Source organism: Semicossyphus pulcher, unplaced genomic scaffold (assembly GCF_022749685.1).
Source record: "Semicossyphus pulcher isolate SPU_LCO1_2020_fin unplaced genomic scaffold, fSemPul1.0.p SCAF_21, whole genome shotgun sequence".
NCBI lineage: Eukaryota > Metazoa > Chordata > Actinopteri > Labriformes > Labridae > Semicossyphus > Semicossyphus pulcher.
The window spans coordinates 11,723,528-11,736,262 of NW_027211695.1; the positions used below are offsets into that span (position 1 = coordinate 11,723,528).

Consider the following 12,735-nt stretch of genomic DNA (forward strand, 5'->3'; position numbering starts at 1 on the left):
TCATTATATAATAAAAAGCATTTATTTCATTTCAACCTAAAGAAACCAGGTTGAATATTGTATTATTCACAATCACAAATCTACATATAGCATTGGAAATTCCTGTTAGCCCATGTGTTTTTCTCTGCCAGTACAAAATTGGCATGCCATTGAAAATGACCCGATTATAATGTATGCATGATTTACTTCACTAGTGTCTTATCCAGTTTAAGTCTAAACAAACAGTCAAAAGGGCAGCAGTCCGAAGCACACAGCAACGGTACAACAGTGATAATCCTGATGTGACCTTATCTCCTGCTGACACCCGCAACCCAGGACCGGGAGCGGTCAGATGGGTGTCATAACTCAGCACTTTTAACCTCCTAGACAACTCTCGCAGGCTCTCCAGTTCATCCATTAACAGTGTGACAGCTCAGTGTCACATTGTGGCTCGGTGGAGGAGATGTGAACTGCTACTGTTCAGAGAATGATGGCCAGCCAGCCAGCGATCATAGCCATGCCCCCCATGGGAGCCACCTTGCGTAGACCAGGGTCCCCTGTCAGGGCTTGGTGGTACAGAGAGCCGCAGAACATCCCCATGCCTGCAATCAGGAGGGCACCGGCCTGTATAGAGGGGAGACAGAGGAGACACAACAGAAAATGTTCTATTCTTCCATCAAAAAACACTATTACAACACAGCAAGCTTAACATTGTAAAACCAATACTAAGAAAAGGATAGCTTAAAGCATCACTGTGAGTGTTACAGTGTTCAGATATGTGAACATTTGACAGCACTAGGTTCATAACATGGCCCAGAGACGAAAAACAGCTTGGTTAATTTCACCAGCTTCTCCAGACTCTTTGTTTGGATTAAATGGTAAAAATGGTAAATTGACTGTACTTATAAAGCGCTTTTCTAGTCTTCCGACTACTTTTACACTACATGTCACATTCACCCATTCACACACACATTTACACACTGATGGCAAAGGCCTAAGTGCCAATCTCCAATCAGATCTATGCCCATTCATACCCGATATCTATGCCACCGAGAGCAATTTGGGATTCAGTGTCTTGCCCAAGGACACTTCGAGGGATCGAACCCCCTACCTTCCGACTGAGAGACGCCCCATTACCAAAACTAAACAATGCTGACCAGCGCCCAGTTTTTATGACTTGTTAGCTGGGTCGGGCACAGCATGTCTAAGTTTCAGCTGGGTGGAACTCAGGTCAACCATTTCCGATGTAATAAACGTCAGGAGGTTCTCAACACTGATAGGAATCAAATGTCTTACTCATTTGAAAAAATAAAACAAAACAATGAAATGTCTTTCTATGTTGTCGCAATTTTTTTTTCTTTTGGTCTGAACCATGAACTGTATAAAAAGATGGACGATATGACAGCTCTCTAAAAGTGAAGCCAAAACATTTTGAGCGCCCCCTGCTGACTGGCTGCAGTATAGGTCATAAACCCCGCCTCCTCCATGTTATCAGATGGGACATGCAGTCGATCTGCTCCAGATTAGCAGAGTAAAGGAGGAACGATGAGAGGAAATGTAACTAAAACTAAACTAAACACCGCTTAAAGCAGTCAGCTCTATGCCATTCCATGTATGTTTATTGGATGATTTCCACACTGAACTGGGATGCTTATAAAATAACAGCGGGAGCACATAAAAACTTGCAGCTTCTTCAAATAAAAACAGCTCTATTGATGTGAACACTCATCTAACATTGTTGAAAAGTGGCAGCTGAATGTGTATTTAGGCTTGGATAACTGGCTGGTCCAAAATTTCCTCTCTATTAACACACCTCATTTTACTGAGCTGGGAAACAGCAATCTGTGAAATGAAGCGCCTGTGAAATGAGATGTAAATGTTCGAATTGGATATATATTTATACATAAATATACTGTATATTGTGTCATAATTTACATTTACTCAATGAGCTACTCTGCCACTTTGCACCTACTTCCTGGCTGCTGCAGAAGTTCCACTAGAAGGAAATCACAGTAGAAAAGCTCAACTTGTTCTCTGTAAAACCTCCTACTAGATGTGACATCCAAGAGATCTTGTTTGGATTGGCCACCACATAGCCACCCACAGTAATCACACTGTGCTCTGGCTAATATCCCCTTTTCACAAAGTTTGTTGATTTTTAAGTCAGATATCTAGTTGTTTATTCATCTTTAATTGGCCTTTACACCGCAAATAAATGGAACTGCAGGTTTTCCTAATGTTGTAAATTCTAGTAGTCATAATGCGGTAAAACACAGCCACACAGAAAAACTCTACAACTATAATTTCACCGCTTCCTTTCCAGTTGTTGTTTGTTTAAAAACAGCATCCTCAGTAATTATTGCCTAAAGGAATACTAACTTCCTGAGTGAGGACAGACAAGTATCAGCTGAATAACACTATCACACACAGGCACAATTTTAAAGCACACTCAAGTGCTTTCAGCCCTGAGAGTTGGTATTAGGCTTCCATACTTACCACAGCAGGTTTACCAGAGTGGGCGGCACCCAGCAGAGCCAGGCTGTGGTAGAAATGGTACTTGTTGGCAGTTTCAAATAGCTGAAGAGGCACACAGACAGAGCTTTTAGAAAAATTCTGCTCTCTATGATCAATTTTTCAGTCTAGTGACTCTAATATTTCCCGGACAAGCTTGACATGGACTACTTCTTGACAGTGCAAATGGACAGCAAGATGATATTTTAGAAAGTTACTGTTGTAAAACTTGGATGGATTACTGTCATGCACCTAATACAATTTGTTTTTATAATTCAGGTAAAATTCTCAGGAACCATTACTAAAAAACTCAGGACCTTTACTTAAATATGGTGTGGTCTAACTGACTTTAAAGAAACAGCTGTTTCATTGCTCTCTTAAAATAGTAGTAAAATAGTAATAGTCTAAATAAGTAATTTTACTGACAGAACATGGCTGTCGGTTGTTTACTACTGCCTCCATCAGTCAGTTCTTTGTGTTGTCATGTGTTGGATCTTAACTTATCCTTTAAACCACCAAAGACACAAAAGACAAACTAACTAACCAATAGAGGCAGAGGTAGATCAGCAACACCTGTGTACTGCAAGGTAAAACTTTTTTTTAATCAGTCTTGTGGCTTTGAAAAGAGCAATGTAAAGGCTGTTCTGGGTTAAAAAGGAATCTTAACTACACACAACGGTTCTAACTCTGTAGGGACCCTTTATGTATTGTTGTAAGACCATTCAAATAACAATCTTAGCCTGTCAGTGGCCAAAATAAGTGGATGTACTTTAATCTGCTCTATTTTATTATAGGGATTACTTTGCAGCCATTACAGCTGGGAGCAATCTACCAAGGCAATTCCACAACTCTGTAACTATTATTCACTTTACCCCAATAACCCCAAAAGGCAGTTTTTGAGAAAGGACTATGATTGCAAAAAAATAAACACATTTCTACAGTATTCAACTTCATATCTGTGACATATTTAATATAACAAATTGCCATGTACAGTACTGTCTACATACCACTCTCTGGTAGTCATCGGGATCACTGTTTTTGAAACCTGAAACAAGAAATATGGAAAAACAATTAGGCTATTAGATGCAGCAGGTAATATGATTTATCATTTCATACTTCTATGAAACACATTTTATGATAACTTTAATGGCAGCCAACTGACTTAACAATGAATTATTATTCATTTGTATTATATGGATCAAAGAACCCCTTAGGTCATGAAGCTTCTTGTCTGTTTTTGGCTTAATTCAATGCTTGTGAACACCAGCTCTGGTGAAAACAGATGTCAATCTGTTCTGACAGCCTCAGTGCTGTTAAAAATATTAACAGTCTCCAGATATACTGATATCCTGTAGGGTTGCAGCCTAAAGAGCCCCCCGTCTCAGACACCAAAGCCCCAAAACATAGTAACGCTACGACCGGGGCGATGCCAACCTACTTTTAAACAGGCTACAGCTACACCAAGCAAACACCAACATACATTTCCATTGACCCAAACCTTAAATAAGCCGCCTTCCACCTTGACACACTATGGAGGCGGGTCACCTTGATTACACAATTGTGTGTTTTCTTAAAATAACGTGCTGCTAGGTTTGTAATTTAGATGCCGAATGAACTTGTAGCCTATTGTACATTAACAGCAAGTGTCTGTTATTCATTTACGGTTTTGCATCAGTGTCATGATGGAAGTCAACCTCAACTTAGAATTTTTTGTAAGGGAGGCTGGAAACGTATGCGCTCACATGACAGTTTTCTGACAAGGTTTTACTAGCCAGGGAAATGCAAAGACCCGTGCGTGACTACGGAGTGTCAGCTGATGTAGAGTCCCTACCGTGAGCCCCGTATGCCCCGGCTGCCACCGCCGAAGCCCCTGACAGAGCTGCTAACCTCCGGACAACAACAGAAGCCGTCATGTTTGGTAGCTGCGTGTGTAGCCGACGACAAGCGGAAGACTGTTGGTGCTGCGACCTTCACTGTCTATTTGTAAACTCGTAATTCTAAAGACCGTCGTTACAGATGGTGGCTTTACTCTGTACGACACTTGACAGTAATAATCAGTATTGCACCAAAATGTGTCAGAAAATATAATTTAACGGAACAGTTCTGCGCCAAAGTAATGGGACGTTCGGAAACCTGCACCGGGTTAATTATGTCCCGAAAATTTTTATACATTATTTATTTATTGATTGATTTATTTATTTATTCATTTATTTATTTATTTAATTAATTCAATAAATGTTATCTTAAACACGAGTAAAACAAAATACAAAGTCAAAATGTCATATCTGTAATAATACGACAAATTCACAATTTCCCGAGCTCCCAAACGTCTCACTTCATAAACATTAGCCTTCTGCACTTTTTGAGTCATCCATACACTTTCAACATTACGACTTTATCCTGGGTCATTGAATGTAGCACCACCGGGACATGAAACTGCTTTCAACCTAGGGCTCCTGGCTATCAGCACATCCGTTATCCGTTTGGAGGGATGACCCAAAATGGCGAATGCCGTGCTACAGTTTCAGCCCACGGGCAAATTTTACAGCTCCGCAAAGTAGCTCTGATACTGACATGACACTTCAGCAGCATTGTAATGCCTTTAGGCTTCATACTTAGCCTATAGATAGCCCTGTGTGAGTTTAGGCATTTTTTACTCCCATGGCTGGTCAGTTCTGACTTTCAAAGCTCTCATATAGTAGGCATATTAAGGAAGACATCAGCTTAGAAATAGAAAAGCACTTTAATGTATCATTATTGCATTATCTTTCTGTGTTGTTAAAGAGGTTCTATCAAATCAGGCCTGGTGGACAGAAAAGGCTTCATTGACCTCCGTTTTGCAAATAGAAAAAGAAAATAAAACACCTTTCTTTTTCACTTCTGCTTTGTTTAAGACACATTTGAAATACATTATTCATGGAAGGCCAGAATTACACTATTGTGCCGCTTTGGTATGTATAATTAATTTTCTACACAGAGGGCTTGCTCGGCTTTCAAAAAGGGTGCCCTTTTTTTCGGCGCTGCATGCACCAAATTACCACATAACATTGAATGATAAGCTCAGCGGTGCGAAGGCTGCATTAGTGTGCAGCACTTTGCAATTTGTCCATCACTGCAATTTGGGACACACTGGTGAATTTCTCTGCTTTGGTGAATTACTCTTCATATTTGATGTGTTTTCCTGCCAGCTGGGGTGCTGGGGACTAATGCTGTTATTACCCTTTGATGTAAGTGCACGACTCCCCGCTGAGAGCCCACCAAAAGGGGGTGCTGTACTGCTTTCTCATCTGCCAAAGTTTGTCCAGGAAGGGTGTGTGTGTGTTTTTGTGTGTGTGTTCATTGAGGGGGCAGGGGGACTTCTTCCAATTATCATTTTGAAATTACACAGGGTCACACTGCATTACTGGAGAGCCGCTAAACCACAGTTTCCGCTGTGCCTCGTCCTTAGCTGACTTTGACACAGCAATAACACAATGCATACAATTAACACATTTTAATGACCATGTAGCTAATTAAAATAAGCCTTATGAGTCACAAGCCTTCATCATCAACTGTGAACTGAACCTGTAGCCAGCGTGGGTGTTTGAGCGCTGGCTTTGGAGCTCTGTTTCTGAGTGTACTCGTGAATGTGTGGACTTTCATTTGGCAAGATTTGAAGCATGCTGGGTTGTATGCAGAGAGGATGCTTGCTTACTCGGCACAGAATCCACTCACACACAAACATGAACGCGGGTCATTTTCATTCCGGCCCATGGCAGATGGGACGGCACGGACAACAATGAAGTACGGCTTTACATCTTGTTTTCACAGACAAGCAGCAAATTATCTCCAAGTCCCAGCAGCAGTGTGCTGTGAGGTTCCTCCAACAGACAACATCCATCTCACTTCAGCCAGCTCGCCTGCCCTGTTCTCTCCTGTCCAATAACTGCTTAATCTCCACTATTCCTCGGCATGTTTGAGTAGAAGCATGTGCATGTATGTGTCTGATCTCTTGAGATTGTTTGACCCCGGCATGTCTTGTCTTAATCGAGCTGTCGTCCAAAGAAACATTCAGAGAGGAAAACATTACCCTCTTTAACTCAAGTGAGCACTTCCTGCAAAATGGGATCTGGTAGCTTGTCTTGCTACAATGCCAAACACTTTTACATCTTAGTGCAACCTTATGACAAAGGCATGGAGTGAGAAAGACAAACAAAGATGTTTCCATCCAGAAAAAGAACAAGGAATGTTGCCTTTTACCATCCATTTTTAATTTGAAAACAAATTTGCACACCTGGAATCTCACTTTTCTTTCAACTTAATGTACTGCCTTGGGTTGTTTTGAAAATCCAATTTCCTATTCTTGTTAGCTGTATTGTTCAGTGTATCTGGTGGCGATACATCTTTGTTCTGCGAGGGAATTTAAATGGAAGGCAAATAAAGTGGAAACAGCCTCTCGTTGGCGTGGAAATGAAGATTGTGCTTTGTTTTTAGTTAGCAAAGTAACAAGACAGATGGGAGCACAACAGTGAGACCACACAGTCGTCAGTATTTAAAGAAATAGGCAGAACTCTGAGTGATGCTTTCTGAAATGGGAATCTTGCATGGTCTTACTATTGGAAATGTCAGAAGTGTCATTCATCTGTCATAGTTGTTTGGGTCTCAGAGAGAAAAACAGGACAGCTCCCTCCTATAAGCAATGAAACATCCTTTCTTTGTGTGCTGAAAGCTTTGCCTGCTGGTTAGCGTGCTCCCTCTCCTGCTACAGAGATTTAGAAGGAACCCAACATTTCTGAAATTCTCCATTAACCTTGATGTGTTATGACGGCTGCAGCCCTTCACTGTCTTCAGCTCGCTTTGAGAAGCAGCAACCGCGGCCAATTATCTATCTGTTAGGGCGCTTTCATGTCTCCGAGATGTTTAGTCACAAATGTACGTATTGTGGCCCGGTGTCACAGCTTTTCATGCTGCAGCTCTGTCACTCGTCCATGTCATTACATCCCTTTCAGCAAAGAGGAAAGAATGAGGGGGGAGAGAGAGGAAGGGAAGGATGATAGAGATAGAAGAGACAGGCCTGTCGAGTGACATTTTGTCCGTGTGTCCAGGCTATTGTGTGCTAGGGGAGACAACACCAGTCATTGCCATTACACTCGCTGGCAGAGCAACACACACATACACGAACACTGGACGAAAACAGCCTCAGGTACACACCCACTCAATAGTTTCCGTCTCTCTTCTCATGCCAAAACTGAAAAATATTGTTCTGTGGATGTTTTCAGCAAAAGAGTTCCATTTTCTTCTTCTTCTGTAGATATCATGGCAGTTTTTTTCTCACGCAGAGCTGCTGCAGCTCCTAATAATGCAATCAAAGCACATTCACAGTTATTATTAAGCAGTTAAATGGCATTCAAAGTAAGTCACTCTCTTTTTAATGTCAGGTTGTTTTTCCCCTTCATTTTTGCACACATACAAAAACAGACACTCAGGAATGCAGGAGCATAAAATCTCATGCATACACACACACACACACACACAAAGTTGTGGTTACAGCAGGCTCCCCACGCCGAGCGAGCATAATTAGCACACTCGTTAAGCTCATCTGCATCTCTCTTCAAAGGAGATCGATGCAAATGGATAGGATTTAGCCACTGGCAGCAATTAGGCCAAAAAAATATCCTAGCTGGAGAAACTCGGTTACAGCGAGGCAAAGTCGGTTTTCATCGCAGGGAATGAATGCATTCTCTGCCCCTGCACTGAGCGCATAATAGAATCCAAAATGAACGCTTTCATTTACTCTCGTGTCAAATGAAGTTCTGTTTAATCACGTTTGGTACCAGCCCTCCTGGTTATCACATAATCCTGAGCTTCAAGGGGGAATGAAGTTTCCTGAGGAATGTGTTACACTTTCCCCAGTTTTTCTCCTAACAAGTATCAGCTGTGTAGACATATCCCGATTCATCTTACTCCTCTGTCCCATAGCGCTCCATTGGTGACCAGAAACTAAGAAAAACACAGCAATGAAACACACTGGTGACACGTTCTTTCATCACAAAGAACACAAACACTGTAGTTTACTTTGAATTACTCCCACATATACTAACTAGCAGAGACATCCATCCATCCATCATCTTCCGCTTATCCAGGGCCAGGTCACGGTGGCAGCAGGATGCCCAGGAGGCATCCTAATCAGATGCCCGAACCACCTCAACTGGCTCCTTTCGATGCAAAGGAGCAGCGGCTCTGTTCCGAGCTCCCTCTGAATGTCCGGGCTCCTTACCCTATCTCTATGGATGAGCCCAGACAGCCACCTGAGGAAACTCATTTAGGCTACTTGTATCCGCAATCTCATTCTTCCGGTCACTACCCAAAGCTCATGACCATAGGTTAGGGTTGGAACGTAGATCGACTGGTAAACCGAAAGCTTTGCCTTCAGTCAGTTCACCACGACTGGTCTGGTACAACGCCTGCATTACTGCTGATGCTGCACCGATCCGCCTGTCAATCTCACACTCCATTTTACCCTCACTCGTGACCCCGAGATACTTAAATTCCTTCATTTGAGGCAAAGACTCACTCCCCACCCGGAGGGAGGCAATCCACCGTTTTCCGGCAGAGAACCATGACCTCAGACTTGGAGGTGCTGACTCTCAACCCAACTGCTTCACACTCGGCTGCAAACCGCCCCAACGCCTGCTGGAGGTCAAGGGGTCAGTGCAGAGACAATGTGTATATGCAGCTGAAGACAGTCTCCCAATCATTATTTAGTCCTTAAACTGGTGCTCAAAACAACAGTACCCAGGTGTTTAGAAAGACAATGAAACATAATTTTTAAGATCTATTTACAACGATTTACATGCTGCATTGCCAACTTTGGTGTTTTTTATACGATTTGATAAGCATCAGAACAAGACTAAGGATCTACACCTTCAGTCAGACAGTTTCAGCCTCTACTCTCCATAAATGTCTGTGCCAACTTTTGCAGCAATTCATCCAAGAGTTGTTGAGATATTACTCTGTCTAGACCAAAGTTAGATGCAGACATGAGGTCAGCAGGTAAAAAGAAGGAAAATTTGTCAATTCACTTCATCTTGCTTTTGTTCTGCCTCCAACTAACCTGTGTTTTCTCTGTGTGTTTCAGACTCCTGCTCCTGCTTATCTGTTTGGCTGCCTGCCTCTGCCATTGCCTGCTGCTCACTCTCCATTGCAATTCTTGTCACACTTGAGCCACTGGATCACCTGCAAACCTGTCCCTGCACCAGCCTGTCCTCTCTGCCATTATTCACTAGGTTTTTTAATGAACCTTTAACAGGGAGTGTGTTCTGCTTGTTGGGTCCACTTTAATAATAAGGTCATATTAGGGAGTTTGGAGGTACTGACTGCATTGTTGGGTTTGGTGTTTTTAGGGAACGAGATTATTGGTATCAAATGTCCACTTAATACATCCAATATTTAAATGGAAATGGTAAATGGACTGCACTTACAAAGCATTTCTAGCCTTCCGAACACTCTACAATGCAATGTGCCTGATCTCCAATCAGGATCTAATTAACTACATTAATTTGAAGTTCAGTGTCTTGCCCAAGGACACTTCAACATGTGACTGTAGCAGCAGGGATCAAACTGCCAACTTACTGATTGAGAGAAGACCGAGTACCACTGAGCCACAGCTGCCGCATTTGTTGAGATATATATCAGTTTTGGGGCTGCACGGTGGTGCAGTGGTTAGCAATGTTGCCTTACAGCTAGAAGGTTCCTAGTTCGAACCCCAGCTCTGACTTCCTCCCACAGTCCTAAGCAGTTTGCGAAATACCCAGTGGCAATCGGGGGGTCCCCCCTACCTAGTGCTCCAGTGTTATGCTGCAGTCTTACACAGACTCGATATGCAATATACAAGATTTCATGGACAGCTATATTTTGTCTTTGATATACTTTCCCGACTTTACGCGCACATATTTTTCCCCGAGTGTAACCATGAAGTCGAAGCAGAAACAAGTCCACAGATTTTCCGTTTGTACGGGGTAACGTTGGGATCTCTAAACTGCACATGGATTGCGGACCATTTGCAACGTCCTTGGACAACTGCGTATTCAAAGACAATATGCTTAATAGGAAACACCACGACAATATTTTTCTGTAGGCTATTCATATTTGTGAATAAATGTTTTGCAAACTCTAAATTGCCCAAAGGTGTGGGTGTGAGCGGGAATGAGTGTCTGTCTCTATGTGTCAGACCTGTGATTGACTGCCGTTCAGTCCAAGGTGTACCCCTTGTCTGTTTGTGTAAAAATTACAGTAATAACAAAATCCTTTTTTTCCCCCACATTTTTTTTTTAAAGGCATAAAAAGTAGGATTTTTCCTTGCATTTTCACAACAACACACTCAAATTGGCCCCCTCCTCCTGGGCTCTTCGTCACCAGAAGCTCACTCTCACTCTCTCGTGCAAGAACACATTCACCCTGCCGAGCTTACACCAACAGCATCACGGTTACCTTTGCGCAAGCATGCTAGCATGCGGTTAGCTTGTCCTACCTGGTTTGAGGCACCTACCTGTTCAGCAGAAAGAAGGCCAACTCTGCATCGCTCTTTCGCCATGTTCCGTGTTCTGAATGGGGCCGAGTTGCTAATTTGAACCACTCCCACACTCACATATACGCTGTGATTGGCTCAGGGAACCACAACAGCGCCCTCCTGAAAACGTCCCATACAAACAAAACAGAATAGATGCAGAAGAAAGGGTCTCACAAGGGTCTGCACACACACACACAGACACACATGTATAGAGGCCCATAAGTGATGATTTATATTATATTGTATTTGTTAAAGTCTATATTTTATTTTTCTAGGAAAATCCTACTTATTATAACTTTAAATTGACCTTTCTTTCCCCTTTTAATCTGACAAGGGGAACCCTCTTCTTTGTAGCAATTCAGGCTTGCAAATTAGGTGACAAAATGTGAAACTGACCCTGAAACATCGTAATTACACCAAGACAAGAATCATGTTCATTATTTGTTTGTCTATGAAGAAATATCTATTGCGTTACTTGTAAAAAAGTTGTTTACGGACAAAGACATGTGTTAATCAAACATAGTGACATTAGGCCTGTTGTTTGCGGTCAATCAAACCCCAAACAGGCCTTTGTGATTAACTCCCTGACTAACCACTGACACTTACTGTTATTAAAACAGCAGTAATCCTTATGAATTAATTTGGGATTTGGGAGGGGCCTTGATAAAATCCTGTCAACACCGATGTTTAACAGCTGGGGTTTCTGAAAACCCAAACAGGATTGGAATTCTTGATTGTAACTGAAACAAATGACACATAGTTAAACTAGCCAAATACAATAGTACTGCAGTGACATTGCAGAGATTCAGGCCTCAGTAAAAAGAGAAAAGCAGATTGACATAATCTTCCAGAAACTATAGAAGGTGTTTTTTCCCTTCTTCTTCCACTGCATGGGACAGTCCTCAAACGGGGATCCCTTTTTCTCAAATGTATCGACTTCCTCCTGCTGCTGCTCATTATCATTGTGAACAAAAACATTGCTCTTTTGTCTGACCAGGGATGTGTCCATAGTCACATCATTTCGCATAGGTCCATGCCTTCATCAACAGAATCCTCAATCTTCTCAGTAAGTTTATATTCATGCTCCTCTGTGGCAGTGACTTGTGGAGAAGCCAACCTCTTCTCCAGTAGTTGATTTCTGCTGCCCCTGAGGTGTTAAGTTCAACAAGATCCTGGGTTAATATAACAGATTGCACTTTATGGTTCATATCCTTGACAGTAGAGTCCTGACCCAGAGAGTCATCGCTCTCATTGTTCTTAACTTCCTCCTCCTGCACTTCTTCCAGCTCATCATCCAATGACACAGCCTGACCAAAGATGTGTCCTCAGCAGTGGTGTAGTCTAGTTTATTGTAGTGAGTGCACTCTGATTTTTACCCGTCCAGCCGCATACACACCCGTCCCGAAGTGACCCCCCACCACGCTTAACGCATACAGTATGCAGGGTTATAAACATGTCAATTTATTATAAACAACATAAGACTTTAACAGCCAGTTTTATAGCAGTATTAACGGCGAATATTCACACCATGGCTAACAAATGCATGAAAAGCAGACAAAAGGAGACAAATGTTTCACTCTTTCAATAGCTCTGGTAACTATTGATATCTAACATATCATATAGTAATTGAGTGTATAAATGCCTGCTCTAAGATGACCATGAATTAACTGTACTGTCATTTGCATATAGTAATTGAC

At 42.1% G+C, this 12,735-nt stretch overlaps 1 protein-coding gene across 1 annotated transcript; it reads right to left on the reverse strand.

Annotated features, from left to right (window-relative positions):
• tmem256 (transmembrane protein 256) lies at positions 1 to 4,426 on the reverse strand. The gene is made up of 4 exons (XM_069672607.1): positions 4,322 to 4,426; positions 3,498 to 3,535; positions 2,476 to 2,556; positions 1 to 603 (listed from the first exon to the last, which is right to left on the reverse strand). The coding sequence occupies exons 1-4, from the start codon at positions 4,401 to 4,403 to the stop codon at positions 460 to 462; spliced, it is 345 nt and encodes a 114-aa protein (XP_069528708.1). The 5' UTR covers positions 4,404 to 4,426; the 3' UTR covers positions 1 to 459.
• Between the last annotated feature and the right edge of the window lie 8,309 nt (positions 4,427 to 12,735).